Source organism: Rhododendron vialii, chromosome 4a, assembly GCF_030253575.1.
Source record: "Rhododendron vialii isolate Sample 1 chromosome 4a, ASM3025357v1".
In the NCBI taxonomy this organism is placed as follows: domain Eukaryota; kingdom Viridiplantae; phylum Streptophyta; class Magnoliopsida; order Ericales; family Ericaceae; genus Rhododendron; species Rhododendron vialii.
This window is the reverse complement of record NC_080560.1, coordinates 3,029,897-3,046,326: the sequence shown is the minus strand read 5'-3', so window position 1 is coordinate 3,046,326 and position 16,430 is coordinate 3,029,897. Positions and strand designations below refer to the sequence as shown.

The window sequence follows — 16,430 nt, the reverse complement described above, 5'->3', positions numbered from 1 at the left end:
TGATGGAATTCGTGTTTTTTTTTGGTCAAACGGAAATATGATGGATTTCGTGTTTTGCTATACTCAAAGGTGTTACTGAAATTTTTTTCGCTTTTGTAGCCTGTCTTCTCTTTTTTCACTGAGATAGGGTTCCTATTACTGTGCAGTGCTTTTTGCCATTCAACACCTTGGCAACCACCAGCAGGACAAAATGTTGCTCAAGTTTCTCTTGGTGTTTTCCTTTCTAGTTCTGGCCGCTGTGCTCAATGCGAACGATAAACTCAAGAAGGTAATTATAACCAAACCAAACCAAACCGAGTCTTACGTCCCAATCGCTATGGTTCCATAAAATTGTAGGTCCGTCTTTCCTTAAATTCAACCACTGTTCGCTCCCCCAAACCTTCTGATACTGCCCTCTTCCCTTCCCAAAAATGTCTGGCTACTAAGGCTCTGTCCGTTTTTGGTGAAATTTTTTTACGTTAAAGATTTTACAGAGAAAAATTACACCAATCACCGATGAACTCAAGGCCCATGCATTTTGCCCCCATGCCTACTGACCAATTCATCGGAAATTCACTTACGAAAGATGACCGCGTAACTCATTTTCAGGCTTTTGGTGGAAAATATATTTCGTCAAAAACATTTTACGTCCAAACAAACGGGGTTTAAATAAAAAACGGAGTCTAAGTATCCCGAGCATTGTTTTGGGGCCATGTGTGTACCCTCTGGCCGTACTAGGCTTCAAACAGCACTCAAGTATTTCATTACTCAATAATGCAGTATTTTTTTTTTTCCACACATTACAGGCTGAGGAAAGGAATTCTCTTGTGAGAGATATTTCTGCAGCCATGGAGAAGGCATCGGATAGTTTTGAGAAATTCCACAAAAACATCCAAACGATTGCTGACGATCAAGCGAAAATAGAGCGAACTATTCGGTCCCTTGTGGAGGAAATCAAGGCCATGGTTTGTACAAATTGTTTTTGGTACTGAGGACTTTTTAGTCATCATGTATTTTTTCTAAATCAATCAAAATTTGCGCCTTTTTTTTTTTCAGCGGCAGCAGCGGTTGCTTCAGTTTGCCGTGGCAGGATGCTTTTAGTCCTTTGCGGGTAAGTTTTTTTCAATATCCTCTACCTGCAATCCAGCCAATGCTGAGGGATGTGGGAAAAGTGAGTGATTTTAGAGTTTTGGTTGCGAATGAATGCCTCTAAACTTATTTTCTTCTTTCGTTTTATGTGTTTTTTTTTTCGTCTTTTCTGAGTTTTCGCTAGATTCGCGTTATATTTTTTGGATCAATCATCGATCGGTCTCTACGAGAGGAGTTTAAAAAGTACAAAATTATGACGGAAAGAAAAAAAAGTTCACTAAAGACGAAAAAAAGGTATCAAACGACTGCCTTATTTGTCTAAAGTGCCATCGTATTTGAATTTTTTTAACATGAGTCCATATTTTTATACTTTTCAGATTCGTGTTGTCGATACAAACGATTAATTCCAAAAATTACAATGAAAAGTTAAACAAAAAGTTACGAAAAATAAAAAATATCAAAATAAGTTTCAAACTTGTAAGTTTACAAGAACGCCGATAGGACTGAAAGCGTAACACACAGGGGCTTCTCTGGGCTGTGAACAGTTCTAGATAAACTGTAAAGGGCTGGTATAATGTAGAAAATAAGAAAAGAAAGAAGGAAAGATAAGATAGGTTGAGGAAAACCCCTGAACTTTTAAATCTGACAAAAAAAAAAAAAATACTATAGATTTTGTTAGGACTGAAAGCGTAATTCTTCCTAGTTCCCATTGATGCCCGAAGGGTTTCAAAATTCCATCACTTCAGCTGTCTTGATCACTCCTAAGTTCTTACACTTCAGTTTACGCACAACCTTCGTTGAGAGTTCGGAGAGAGAGAGAGAGGGAGAGAGTCAGAGAGAGACTCACACACACACATAGAAGTGCATGAGAACGCTTGAGATGAAGATGAAGATTAAAATTAAAATGGTGAGTTGAAAACGGAAATATGAAGATCTAGAATCCAACGCAAGAAAGAGTCGGATGTTTGAGTCCTTTCGAACAAAGCAATCGCGAATGTTAGGGTACTGCTACTACTGATTTGAGTTAGTTGTTAGGTTTTTCTTTTATGTACTACTTAATTAATGTATGCCTTCTTTTTATGCTATTGTAGTTGGAAGGTGTATGTTTTGGGTGAACAGGAAACAATTGTTACTTTTTGTTTCTGTTGTGAAATTGGAAGAAATTTGAGTGTGTTGTGCGATCGATTACCGTCTTTGTAGTGAAAAAAAATTGAGATTTTGTGAGCCTTTAGAAAAATATCAAAATATGCATATGCTTGATTAATTCTAGTTAGATATATAACTCGATTTTGCGCTCTGAAATTTTTTCAAGTGACAGTGCAGTATGTTTTGCGCGTTTAATTGTTGTTTGTAATTGTATGTGTTATGTGTAAAATTGCAAGTGTCATTTTTGTATTTCACACTAAATATTTGAAATTGAGACCATGCAGGTGGATGTTGAACTTTTTTGGATAGCTATATGAAGGTGGAGACTTTGGAAAATGCAAGTACCTGTGTATGGCTGACCTTCTAATATATATATGTAGTGCATATGGGAAGGGCTTATATTTTGGTATGCTTTTGGTTTGGGGTATATTTGAGTGATTTGTGTAACTATTGCCCCCTTTTTGCAAAGCCCTATTGTCCATATATAATTAGAATGATGTAATGTGGACGAAACTGACTAATGACTATGGATGCTATTTGGATGGTCTAAGTTAAAATTTGTCCAAGAGATGCAACCTGTAGCTGAAAAATTCTTCTTCTTCTTCTTCTTTTTACTTGCCATTACATAGCTCGTGAGCATCTCCAACCCATGGTTTCAAATTGGAGACGTCAATTTCTTTTAAGGTTTATGTGACATTTTGGCATTTTCAAATTTGATACTATCAACAAAACTTTAACTCCAACACTGATGTCAAATCCTAAGTTTTGTAGTTAATACTCTTTGAATTTCGAAACGCCAAAAATAGATTTGGCATGGGGAGTCAAATTCGAAGCAAATGGGTTGGAGGAAAATCAACGCTGGGATTTGACACTCCATTTGACATCAAGGTTGGATCCAAAGAAAATATCAAGGATTATCGTCTCTTTCGCCACGCCTGATTGAAACCATGGGTTGGAGATGGTCCAGCTACATACATACTTCCTACTCCCTCCGTCCCTATTAATTATCCACTACGGTTTTCGTGCATTTTCAATGGCTTATATCTCTCAATGTATATTATGTTTTATGTTTTTAAAATCATTGTCTTATAGAAAAAATGGAGATCTATCAAACAAGATCCATATGTATATTTTTAGCAATATACGTCGAAAGATATAAAGTCATTAAAAATGCATGCAAAACCGTAGTGGACAATTAAATAGGGACGGTGGGAATATTACATTATGCCACTCTTTGTCCATTTTTTAACGTTTGGGTAAGAAGGGGCCGATTTGAGGTTGTCATCAAAAGTGGGGGAGTGCAGAGATATTACATAGAAACAGTGAGGGAGGTGGCTGCTATTTTGTCGAAAACCCCATGTGAGGTCGCTGAAATTTACCCTTTTGTCCTTTTTATAGGTTGGAGAAGAGCCAAGGTGCCCAGGTCTGGCTGCAATTCTTCTGTTTCTATGTTAGAAAGGGGTTTTGCAATTTAGTAGATGACGATTTGCTCTCCTAGTTTTGTTTTTATAAATTCGATTTGCTCTCCTCGTTGAGTTAAATTGGTAGCTTCGTTGGTAAAATCAAAACCGAATTTTATAATGAAAATCAAAGTCAATCGATTTCTATTTCGGTTTGGTTTTTTATCGAAACCAGCTTCGTTTGTAAAATCAAAATCAAAACCGAATTTTATAATGAAAACCAAAGTCGTTGGTTTCTATTTCGGTTTGGTTTTTCATCAAAACCGGTACTCAACATTTTTAATCACTCAATTTTAATCAACCAAAAAAAAATGCAAAAAAAAGAAGAAGGAAAAGTGTAAATAGTAATAAGTGCAATTAATACAAAGTGAATCCATCTTCATAATACAAAGACCAAATCACTATAGAGTTCAAAACGAAATCAACATAAAAGCCAAATCACCATAGAGATCAACATAGAAGTTTATATTCTCAACACAAAGACTAGAAGATAGTGAATCTATAGAGCTCAAAGGCACTAAAATATCCAACAATAAAATAACATAAAATTGTCAATTGTAAATTAATAGTATTAGTTTATATGTAAGGGTATTTTCAAATTTAATACTTCATCAGAACCATAAAACAATTCAGTTAAAATTCGTCTTCGGTTCAGTCAACCGTCGGTTCGGGATGACGAGATTGTCATCCTTACATTGTTGTCTATTAGTGTTGTAAACAAACCGAACAGCTCGCAAGCTCGAGCTTAAGTTTTCAGCTCGTTTAGTTGGAGCTCGTCTTTTTCAAAAAAAAGTTTGCTTCGTTAAGGGATACTCGACTCGATTAAAGAGTTTCGTTTAGTAAAAGACTAAGCTCGGCTCGTTAAGACTCGAGCGGAGCCCGAGCTCAAGTTTTTAACTTATTCAGTAAACGAGCCGAGCTCGAGCTCGACGAAGCTCGGCTCGGATCGTTTGCGGCCCTAAATTTGAAACGTCAATAAAATACAGTACTAGGAGTATTTGGGATGAAGGGCATGCATGTCTTTTCAGTCCAGTACAATAGACATAGCCGTAGCGGACGCTGCGTGCACTTCTGCTGCTGCCATGACGACATCTCCGCCTTTACAAACAATTGATTTCCTTTCCTTTCCTGTTTAGGAGACCTGAGTGCGATTCTTTCTCGGTGAATAGAGATTTCCTAACGCATCGGTTAATCTGACGTTATTTCTCGTTGTCCCTGCAATTTCTCAGGTAGAGCGAGCGATTCACGCGGAGCTTCAAGCCCTAATTTTTCGCTCTTATCCCTGGATTTTCTCTCCGAAAAATCTCAGTCAGAAGGAATTAGTTTTGTCAGGTAAATACTTTGACTTCTCTCTCTCTCTCTCTCTCTCTCTCTCTCTCTCTCTCTCCTATTGTCATGCATTGCTCGGACTGTTTGGAGAGGACGTCACCAGTCATGTCCCTTTTAGGCTTTGTTTGGCTAGTCTGGGAAACCTGAGTCATTTAATTTCAATTTAGTGCACGTCATAATCGTATGCACTTCAGATGATTTTTTTATTTTTTTTATCCTAATTCATTTGCTCATCTTGGTGATGTTGGCTTCGAAATAAGAGAAACTTTTTTGTGCATCTCCGGGATACACAAAAGAAATAAAAGTGTTAGCAGATGAAAAAAGAAAGAAAGTGTTGACAGTGGATTGCGAGGAAGAGAGAAAAGAATGGTCGTGATTTCTGGCCAAAATTTTCTAAAATAAAGTGATTGGATTAGGCGGAAAAAAGAAAATGGACCCCCCCCCCCCCAAAAAAAAAAAAAGATTCATTTTTCTTTCGTTATCATGCTTTCTCATGATTTTTTATTTTCTTAAATTCATTCATATAAATGAAAGGATTTTCCTTTCTCAATCTCTAAAGGGACTGTGAGGATCTGTGGGACTTCGGAGGTCTATCGGGGTTTTCTGTCAATGGCTGTTAAATGAATCAAGCTATTACAGCTAACTTTAAAGACTTTTATGACATCGAATCAAATGATAAACAAGTCAAACTAGAATTTATTTTTGAAGCTTATTAAGTTTTGGACACTATTATGGGGGGGTTGTTCAGTTTGGCTCCAAAACCAACCACTCTTTGCCACAAATTTTCTCTCCCCTTATTAATCTCATCTCTGTATTTCTCTCCCTCCATTTGTTGCTCATAAAATCTCCTTCTAAAACCTTTATCAAACAATCCCTCTAAGACTTTGGGTATTTAAATTTGTTACAACACTGAAGAATCAAGCTACTCGAGTTCCGCTTGTCATTAGCTTAATTAAAGCTTCTTTTTTTTATCACCACATTTTTCTAGGCTCATTAAGTTTTTCAGCCAAACTTTAACAACCCACTGCTTTTCTCAGCTCAGCTCATTTACTGCCCTACTTAAAGGAATTAACGTCGTCGTACATAGATCTACTAGTGCATACCCGTGCCAGAAGGCATGGCGCAACGCCGTGTCTGAAGGCACGGCACAACGTATGCCCGTGTCTGAAGGGACGACGCAACATTTTCTAAACACAATCTAAATAAAGTATTAAACACCGGTTATTTTTGGATTAAAAAAATCACTTTTTCGATTTTTTTTGGATATAACGGTTGCTTTTAACTTCATCTCATATGGGGTGAATTCCGTATATGTGTATGTCACGCTCCATATGAGAGGATGTTACAAATAACCGTAAATTGAAAATGTACCCATAGGATAGAAGCCAAGGTAGAAACTTGAAAAACTTTGATTTGGTTTATATCTTTGTAACGTTCAAAATTTAAAAATAGCACAGAGAATGTGGAAGGTTGGTCTTTATTTATTTATTATTGTTATTTTTTTTTTTCGGGGGAGGAAATCACAGAGGATTACAATGTAAATAAATCTGAAATCAAAACAAAATTGCAAAATCAAACCTTAACCCAAAGTTAAACAATTGTGGGAGCGGAGAGACAGAAAGGGAACGTAGAGAGAGAGAGAGAGAGAGAGAGAGAGAGAGAGATGAATTTTGAAGTGGCAATTGTGCAATTACTATTGTTTGAGAGAGAGAGGGAGAGCCGTAGGATTTATGGAGCAAATTAATGGTTAGGATTTATAGAGAGATAAGATTCAAAAACCCTTATCCCTTATTATGTAGATATTTTGTGTTTGGAAACAACTTCTCAAAATGTAGAACAAAGAAGCAGCATGGTATTCTTCAAAAATTGTTATATTTGCTAGTCATGGCACTCTGTTTACAACTAACCATTTGCAAATGGCCATGGGTGCAGTTCCTCAATCCTAATAACTTCTCAGAAAAGGATAAGAATCTATGGAGATTGACAATCATGGTGAAAGTAATGGAAACACAGGTGGAGTAAAGAAAAACCAGTTTCATCTTTATCCAGTTGCTGCGGGGGATTCAGGTGAAGGCTTGCCATATGCTCCTGTAGACTGGCCATTCCCTGGTGATACGTGGAGTTGGAAGGTTGGGCAGAGAATTGCAAATCATGGTCACTTCTTGGACAGATACTTGTATCCTCCTCTCCGTTTTCAGAAGGCCAAGAGGGCCTCTTTTAGTTTTAAGAGTAAGCTCTCAGTTGAACAGTATGTCCGTGCGACATTTCCTGGTGCTGACGTTGAGGCATTTTTTTCCTCATTCAGTTGGAAGGTTCCCGCAAAAAAGTTTTCTGGAACAGAAGGTCAGCTTTTATTTAACGCGGTTCCGCAATTTAACATTTCCTAGACTGAATTTGATCTGGCTTAATGTGTTGTAAGTTGCAATTGCAACCCTTAATTATGTGGTTTTACGATATGCATTCTCTGTGTGCCATCCTTTCTCTTTTTGTCAGGCAATTCTTTTCTTTTCTTTCTAATGTTTTTATACCATTAAAACTCTGCTCGCATAAATCTTATGGCATTGGGGCTGTCCTTGTCATTAAGATATCAAATTTGCTGAACCATGGTGTATGCACTGTAGAGGAGCTTACCATTGTCGAGATGCCTTCCGAGGAGGAGATAGTGGAAGATTTGGGGTCTGATTCACCAATTGGATCTTTAGCTTGTAAGGCTGGTAACAAGAAATGCAGAAGTTTAGTAGAAGCAAGCAATTTCCCTTCAGAAGCCATGGCTTGCGATGTTTGCTGCAGTGAACCTGGTTTCTGTCGAGATTGTTGTTGTATTCTTTGCTGCAAGACTACTAATTCGGCCTATGGAGGCTTCAGCTTCATTAGGTGCGAAGCAATAATAAGCAATGGCATCATTTGTGGGCATATGGCCCACATAGAATGTGCTCTTCGTTCATACATGGCTGGGACAGTTGGAGGTAGCATTGGACTTGATGCCCAGTATTACTGCCGGCGCTGTGATAAGAGGACAGAATTGGTTTCGCATGTTACAAAACTTTTTCGGAGCTGTGAATCTATTGATTCTCGTGATGCTGTTGAGAAGATTCTAAGTGTTGGTGCTTGTGTCTTGCGTGGCTCACAGAAAACAAGTGCGAAGGGCTTGCTGCGTCGTATTGAATTTGCTATGTCAAAGGTATGGCTGAATGGCTGGTCTAGAACTAGTCTTGTCTTGAATATGTTTATCTGTGTTATATTTGGGCTCTAAAACTGGCAGTATTACCATTCTGATACTTGCACCAGCTTAAGAGTGTTACTCAACTCGGTGATATATGGAAAACAGAAGACGTTTCAGCGGTTACTGCAGGTACACTTTCTCTCCAACCTCTGTTATGGGGTTAAATGCAATGTCAAATCAATTTTTACAAAGTGCTTGGGCTCCTTAGCAACCTAAAATTGCTTGTAGTTTCAACACTTCCATATGGAGCCGAAACCTGCCTCCGATGTTCCGAGGATTTATTGGACACTCGAGGATGCTGATTTGTTTTGCCTGTCTCTTGTTTTTAATTCCTTTTCATTCGCGGTGCGTCTAGTACAGTTTCCCTGAAATTTTCCTTCTGCCATTTTCTTATGTGTTCTTGGGTTTAATGAAATGTTAACCAATTGCCTACCAAGTGCTTGGGCACTCCTTAGCAACGAGAAGTACTGGTAAAAATGGTGGAACAACAGGTAGTTTCTTTTTCTTTTTTTCCGAAAGGGAACAACAGGGTAGTTTCAACACTTACTATATGGTGCCAAAACATCTTTTGTATCTCTTCTTTTCTATTTGTTTGTATACACAAAATTTACAACGTCCCTCACCTGGCCTCTCTCCTTTTGACGATAGGAGGGCTGTCCAATCATGGAAATGATGTATCGGATGTAAAAAACTACCATGAAACTCCGGGGTCTGGAACTGGCTCACCTCAAATTTTATCTGGAAACTTCAACCTTGAGATTGATTCCCTGAAACTCGAGGAAGAGATTGATCAGGTCCTTCGGGCTCTGAGGAAGGCACAACAGACTGAATATAAAATTGCGGAGGAAAGGCTGTTGGGTCAAAAGAACTGTCTTTTAAATCTGTATCAACAACTCGACGAGGAGAGGTCCGAACTGTCAATGGCTACATCATCAGATGACCAAGATGCCTTGCTGGAAGCTGTCCTAAAGAGGGTGGATCAGATAAAAAGGGAGATTGTGAAACTGAGGGACATGGAAGTAGTAGCCAAGGGATTTGGCAAGACTTCCAAAGACATTTTAGACCAGCATTTTGGATTTGAAACTGAATAATTACTTCATGTGTTTACTGGCTCTGTGCATCGGCTCTAGTTTGTCAAAGTTTGTTGTAGAGTTACATTCTTATTCCTTGAGTTGAGATATATCATACTGAGAGTTCCCTTGGTGGTCCAAGATTGCCATTTATAGAAAATATCTATGCCAGAATTCATCGGTGTTCAACATAGAAGATGTCTCTATTTTTTAGATAACTGCTATTTTCTTCGCTGGCTAGTATTGGTACTTTAAGCCGTTACTGTTAGTTGTACTGAGGCATTTTCGGGGCAAATTTTAGAAAAACTGACAAGACTGATGTATGTTTCACATTTTACCATTTGTCTATGCATTTCGCCTCCCACTGCAAATATACAGTTTATTTCCATATCGGCTTGGCATGATTCCATCTGAATGTATTATCCATGTTTCCCTCTGACTCTTATTGTATTATCCAAAAGTACAATTCTTACTCCCTTGCTTTTCAATCTAATTTTAATGGCTTTTCTTGGCTGAACATAAAGAGCTTGCAGAGATAATTAAGGCGCTGCTTGATCTATGTTGAGATATTTGGAAATGTCTGAAAAGTGTGCGTATTTGAACGCTGAAGTAGATGGGAATAGAAATTAGGCCAGACCGCCAGAGTTTCTGCAGAAACGGTGCAGTGTGCAAATCCATACTTCCAGGAAAAAAGGTTAAACTTCTTCATCAACTTCTCTTACACATTGACATAATAAAAAAATAACAAACCTCTGCTTTCTTTACATTTCAATTTTAGGAACCACTGTAATATTGAGAATACAGACACTAATATCTTCAGCGTATCTGTTTTACCTCCCCTTTTTGTTTTGGCGTTATCACACTTTCCCCGCTTTTCAAGTAGCTGAACGAGAGCAGATTCGAAGTAATGATTGCAGACACTGAAGGGTTCATATGGTTCTTCGTGTATTGTCATTGTGTGTATCTACATAGACATAGACATAGTCACCGGGAAAAGCCTGTCCAACAGAGTATAGATGCCACCACCTAAAAGGAGAGCACCGCTGCAGAAACATCACTTTCCAACATGAGTGATAGACTACAAATCAATTACAAGATGCTGTACAGAATGAAGTGTTTGAGTGACATTATGATTACGTGAATGATACATACAGAGTAGTTAAATGAGTCTTCTACAAGTACACCACAATAACTGCTAGCGAAAGTGCATTTTTCGATGCAAAATAAGATCACGTGCTCTAAAATATCAGGAAAGTACCTCATTGGGTTGATCCATGCTGAGAACTTGCGGAATGAAAGCAGGCTCTGCATACATCTATTATGTCAGAAATCGCTAAGAATACAACTGACTGAATGAGAGCACTGAGAATTCGACAAACCAAAAGAGTACACGGAAGAAGAAAACAAAGTGCCAAACTGATGACATGGATTTGGGCTTTTCCACCTACTAATGGGAGGACAATCTGGGCCCAGTGCCAGTGTCACATTAGTACACTCTGCTGAACCATTTTGCTTAAGAAATAAACAAAGTTTAACTAATTCCCATCAAGAGTTAATAAAACAAAGTTTTACTGGGTGCTAAGAAGTGTGTACCTGCAAAGCTCCTGCAAAAGAAGCAGCAAGAAGTAGAGGAGCAATATAGCCAGTTGTATATGTCAACAGTAAGCTGCCTCCTATTACTGGATCCTGTCAAGAGTTTCACATTAGAAATTTGCTCAAGACTATGTTTTCATGCAAACATAGGAACTCGGGATTGAATATAGGAAACAACAAACTATCAACTCAAAAGACGAATTCTTAAATGATGGATCGCAGGATGGACATACGTCGGGTGAACTGCGAAGGGGGCCGTGGTCCCTTCTCTTTTAAGTATCTCTCAGGTGATTTCTTTCATACTGGTTTTCCTATACATTTCCAGTAAACCAACTCTCATGCTAAGATGACTTGCTTGATACTCCATCTAAATAGTCCCAAATGGCAAATACTAGACATGAAAGCTTAAATGGATTGTCTGTTATACCCATTTATATAATATCATCTCATTAACAATCTGAGATCTTCCAGTTGACAAAATATAGCAAAATCAAAAGAAAGAGAAAATCTTAAGAGCATCCTCATTGTAATAAGCAAAACGGAATAATCAAAACTGATTTTGATTATCCATTTAGAGGTTGATAAAGTTAGCAATGTCAAGTCCCACATTGTTTTTTGCCCATAATCAAAATCAATGGGCCTACTGCCACCTATTCATTCCCTCCAAAATTTTCACCTCCATTTCACACTTATTTCATCCCTCCAAAATTATCTGCCCAACAATTTTCCCACCGTTCCGTTAATTTTTGGTCAGTCTGGTATGAGTGACATATTTAACATCAATACTTGGGGAATACCAACTGTTCTTCCAAGTGATTTAGTACTTGGATGCGCTAACTTTTTGGAATCAAGAAAATTTCAAACATAAATTGGCAGAAGGATCAAGAAGGAAAATTTATGCTCAACTCGGATAATAATGACTGCATATTGTTAATCGAAATTGAAAACTAATCTAATTATTGCTTGGAAAGGAGAGAGATCTACCTGCTCTTGTCAGATGTGGGAGAGAGAAGAGAGATAACAGAGAAGTTGAGAAAGAGAAATTTTGACAAGGGATGCAGCCGGCAACCGAAACAGACTCCGGTGAAACGACGAGGAGACGGGAAAGCAACAGTGAGATGAGAATGAATAGGAAAGAGGTGAAGAAGAGGAAAGAGGAGGTTACTGGCAATAAATTTGGTTATTGGAAAAAATATTATTAGTTTTGATTATGCAAATGCCCAAATTTGATTATTGGTTAGGAGGTTGCTAAGTTTGATTATTACAATGTAAGCAATTTTTTGAGCACGCATTGCTAACTTTAGCAACTCTTTGATTTTGATGATTACAATGAGGATGCTCTAATAAGAAGATAAGAACTTCATGGTTTTGGAGTTTGATCAGCTAAAACCACGAGGCATTATTAGTCGGCCACTTGACGACGGCCATCACTGAGGTGTTGTCGTTCCTGTGTAGTTATCAATGTGTTCGAACTTTGTTTTGGACTCTGGCATTGATGGGGAAGAGCAACGGTGGTTGCTATCAACTGTGCATTGTTATCTAACACTACCGAGTGAGAGGTAGCCAAACTTTCTCATCCAAAATTTGTAATGTGAAGCTTCTAAACATAAAAGAGGTAGAGTGCTATTCCAAAGTGATAAAATTAAATTCAAATTACCTTGGATGCAGCTACATATCCAAGCAAGGTTGCCAGCACAGGAGTGCTGCAAGGTGAAGCAGCTAATGCAAATGTAAGCCCAGCCAAATATGCTTGCACGCCTGATATCAATTTATGGAGAAGTTAATACTTTCAAGCCGTGAAAGGACTCAGAGAGCTACTTCGACAGGAATTAATGAATTCTTAAGAGGCTGAAGGTAAGAATATGAAGTCGTTACTTGAAGGGAAATTAGCAGCAGCAGCACGAGGATCAAAGTTGTCAAAAAATGAAGGAAGCTGTATCTCAATTATCTGGAGTACCGGTCAGCAAGATAATGAAACAAAGATGGAGATTAGCAAGAGATAAGCAGATCAATATAGATCTTTCTGCAATGGAAGGGGTTCTGTTTGATCATACTTAAGCACTGCATGTCATAATACCCAAGACCAACTTGATCAAATGGTTGACATGGCTCAAGTTTTATGTCAGCTGTAAATTGAAGCATGGACATACAACTCAAGGTTTTTAGGGTTGGGGCCATGTCTCCTGAACGGGCAAACCGAATCCTATGTTACTTTAATAAAAAGGGTGGATTACTAACATAGCTACTAGAGTTTCAAGATTGGTGGCTTCAGTTGGAGCAAAAACTTAAGTCGCCATCGTTATAGCAATATTTAGGCCATTTTCAATTTTCATACGTGTAGGCTAATTCCCAAACTGTTATGACATGAAAGAATGAAGGAAGAGCCAAAACAGCCAAACCGCCTTAAAATCTTATAGAGTGAAAGCAATTGACAAGTATTGCCTACTTAAAATCTTATAGAGTGAAAGCAGTTGACAAGTATTGCCTAAGAAAAATTGGTATACTACCACTACAAATAATGACGAGATCTATTCCAGTGTATGTTAGAGAAATCTGTTTCGTCAAGTAGACACCTAAGCAAAGATCACCAAAGGCTTTGCAGAAGAAAGCTAAGAAAAAAGTACTATCGACAATGCCATCATTCAAACACTAAAGCTACATCGTCAAGCAATCATAGCATGATATGATTATCACCTCTAGGAGGTTAAGACCCATTATGACAGCCAAACCAGAAGCAGCCACAGGTAGGCCCTGCCCTATCTGTCCATATGCCTTTCCAGCAAAGGAGGCTGATATACCCAGGATTGCCAGTGTAGTAGCCAATCCCAATGAAAATGCAACCGAGTTCCCAATGACCTGAGCGACAAAAACATAGAGCTTACAATTATCACAGAGCATACCTGACCAACTACCTAATACTTGAAAAAGTGTATTGAGTGCTATAAGCAGTTAAAATTTAAAAGAAGTTGTTTGGCGAGTTATATACCTCTGCTCTGCTTTTCCCTGAGCCAAATGCTCCTGGTTTATTTCGAGAAGTCCAAAAACTAGCATTAGACGTATTTTTAAAAGTTGAGCAGTAACTACTCTGTATCAACATAGTTTACCATAACTTTTAACACCAACAATCTTTTACCAATATAACCAAGGGTCAGGGGTAAAACACTCAGCGTACAAGGAGAAAGGCTAGTTACAAGCCCCGCACCAAATATAACTGCTAAGCTGCAAAGAGAAATACAAATGAAAAACAAACAATTAGCATCAAATCCCTAATCACCAAATCAAAACTTTGAAACAGCATGTGGAAGATGAACCTAGTAAAACTTAGAGCCGACAGCTGGTCCTGAACAGCTACATTAGCCTGCTGTCCGGCTGAATAAAGGAAGCTTCCAAACCAATCTCCAACACCTCCATCTGCCAAAGTATAGAAAGATGCTGCTCCTTCCTGGCTTGAAGGAAAATCAGTAAATAACTATTCCATACTGTTATTAATATACAGAAAAACTTGCATGAAAGATTAGGATAAAAATTAACTCTGACTATAATGAAGCTAACAACATCTCACCATAACATTCTCAATACTTGCAGCAAATGCTGCATGCGTCACTGCCAAATTTGCAGCTGAAACATCATAAATGGATACAATTATACGGAGTTGTATTCTTGCACCAAAACTTCAAGTAGTTAACATAGGTTAATATAAGCAAAGAAAACAAGCTGGGAACAACACAATCCAATTTATTTTATGTCTGAGCAAAATTAGAAAGATACGAAAGCATCAAAAGCTAAAAAACACTACTTTCCTGTTAACTCGGGTAAGAAGTAAGAAACTAAGAATTAGTCTCTATGCTGTTCCATCCTAAGGAATTTAGATATCAGCCCCCGCTCAAAACTTACATTAGACATTTTAAACTATGGGAATTTGGAAATCCAAACCTGAAAGCACGCTGAGAAGGAAAATAATTCATAAACAACAGAATTATCCAAAAGATTGTGGCTTTATTCAGAATATGATGACATATAAGAGCAATGTGGCTAGTTCAAATACAAAGAAGTCAATCAATCAGGCTCTGTTCCGCCAATGTTCTTATTTTTTAAGTACTTATTTTTCGCTTTACAAGAAAGGTCATTCTCTCACAAGACATCACCTTTAATTCAAAAAATAAGTACTTATTATTTCAGGTAATGGAACACACCATCAATCAAACAATCGCGAATAACAGACAGAGACATTCATTACCTGTCACGCTAGTTATCATCGTCATAACTTCAAAACTGTCACTCCGGCGAGTGCTGGATGATGTCACGGAAACTGTGTTGAGCGCTCTTTTAGGCATTTTGCATTTCCCTTCCAATTCAAAATTCAATAACTTAGTTAGTAACTTGAATACCAACAAATACTCCAATTACAGCGATCGAATTGAGGAACTAATCAGAGAGTATAACTAAATCTTTACTGAGCTTCTGCTACATATAGTGTACACATGTATACATATATATACACATAATACCGTGACTGCGAATCTTGTAACGCTTGGAGCTTGAAGTTAAGCAAGATTGAATACTGCAATGGACGCAGCTGCTGTTGTTCAAAACCGAATTCATCTCTGTTTCGGATTTTGGAGAGAAAGAGAGAGAGATGAGCAACAGAAGCTTAACCAACTGATGAACCCTAACCAACCAAATCAGCAGTTTTTGTGCTTTATTTGTGCAGTTAAAGATCGTCTTTGGCGGCTAAAAAAAAAAAAGGCGCCGCTATTCGCAGCCCTTTATTTTCTTCCATAGCCCACTGTATTTCGGTAAATATGGTTGTTGAAAATCATAAATAACATTTCAGTAAATTTCTGTTAAAAACAAGATTATATTTCGGTAACTATATGTCGAAAATATGTTTAACTTTCGGTAAACAACTGTCGAACATACATTTTCGGTAAATATCTGTTGAAAAAAATATTATATTTCGGTAATTGGATGCTGAAAATATATCTCAATTTCGGTAACTAACTGTCGAGTATAATTGAAAATTTTTAACGGGCTATGGGAGAAAATAGAGGGCTGCGAATAGCAGCGCCCAAAAAAAAAAAGATCGTCTTTGGAAAAATTACCATTTGCTCCTTTTGTTTGCAACTATTTGTACTTTGATCCTTGTTTTTTGACCATATTCTAGAATAGCCCTCTCAAGGAAAACTTCAGAAGGACGGTTCTACGGGATCTTTCTCCACCACATATTTACGTGGGCTTTACCAGAAAATGTGTGACTGCCACATTATATGCGTGGCGGGAAAACAAAAATTGGAAGGAAAAAGATTTTGGAATCATGTTGCGATTCATTCTTTCTCAACTCTCAACTTTGGTTAATGAGCCAAGTCTTGTCGAAGATGAAAATTGATTAGTTCTTCTCTTTTACTTTAACTACTTCATTATGGGTTTTTTTTTCCCTTAAGAAGAGTAAGGGTTGATTTGGAACTTGTGGAAAGTAAAGGAAAATGGTTAAGAAAGAAGTGTGAGCAAAATATAGAGGAAAATGTATTGTTCTCAAAATTT

The 16,430-nt window shown here is 37.8% G+C and overlaps 2 protein-coding genes across 2 annotated transcripts; one reads left to right on the top strand and one right to left on the bottom strand.

Annotated features, from left to right (window-relative positions):
- Nucleotides 1-4,745: 4,745 nt before the first annotated feature.
- Nucleotides 4,746-9,470, top strand: LOC131323309 (protein OBERON 1). The gene is made up of 5 exons (XM_058355024.1): nt 4,746-5,006; nt 6,936-7,346; nt 7,625-8,184; nt 8,292-8,355; nt 8,875-9,470. The coding sequence occupies exons 2-5, from the start codon at nt 6,977-6,979 to the stop codon at nt 9,315-9,317; spliced, it is 1,437 nt and encodes a 478-aa protein (XP_058211007.1). The 5' UTR covers nt 4,746-5,006; nt 6,936-6,976; the 3' UTR covers nt 9,318-9,470.
- Nucleotides 9,471-9,960: 490 nt separating this feature from the next.
- On the bottom strand, nt 9,961-15,571 carry LOC131323310 (cytochrome c-type biogenesis ccda-like chloroplastic protein). Its single transcript, XM_058355026.1, has 12 exons — nt 15,398-15,571; nt 15,127-15,234; nt 14,452-14,507; nt 14,201-14,331; nt 14,023-14,108; nt 13,876-13,907; nt 13,584-13,745; nt 12,765-12,837; nt 12,547-12,647; nt 10,890-10,982; nt 10,555-10,601; nt 9,961-10,339 (listed from the first exon to the last, which is right to left on the bottom strand). The coding sequence occupies exons 1-12, from the start codon at nt 15,489-15,491 to the stop codon at nt 10,261-10,263; spliced, it is 1,062 nt and encodes a 353-aa protein (XP_058211009.1). The 5' UTR covers nt 15,492-15,571; the 3' UTR covers nt 9,961-10,260.
- Nucleotides 15,572-16,430: the final 859 nt, after the last annotated feature.

What these genes read in the sequence shown, in the direction of transcription:
- LOC131323310 (XM_058355026.1), bottom strand. Translation starts at nt 15,491, where the DNA reads ATGAATTCGGTTTTGAACAACAGCAGCTGCGTCCATTGCAGTATTCAA. An exon ending in TGCTGCTAATTTCCCTTCAA is followed by an intron (nt 12,648 to 12,764) that starts GTAACGACTTCA and finishes AATTGATATCAG; the next exon opens with GCGTGCAAGCATATTTGGCT. An exon ending in CTTTTGCAGGAGCTTTGCAG is followed by an intron (nt 10,602 to 10,889) that starts GTACACACTTCT and finishes AGATGTATGCAG; the next exon opens with AGCCTGCTTTCATTCCGCAA.
- LOC131323309 (XM_058355024.1), top strand. Translation starts at nt 6,977, where the DNA reads ATGGAGATTGACAATCATGGTGAAAGTAATGGAAACACAGGTGGAGTA. An exon ending in TTGAATTTGCTATGTCAAAG is followed by an intron (nt 8,185 to 8,291) that starts GTATGGCTGAAT and finishes TACTTGCACCAG; the next exon opens with CTTAAGAGTGTTACTCAACT. An exon ending in CGTTTCAGCGGTTACTGCAG is followed by an intron (nt 8,356 to 8,874) that starts GTACACTTTCTC and finishes TTTTGACGATAG; the next exon opens with GAGGGCTGTCCAATCATGGA.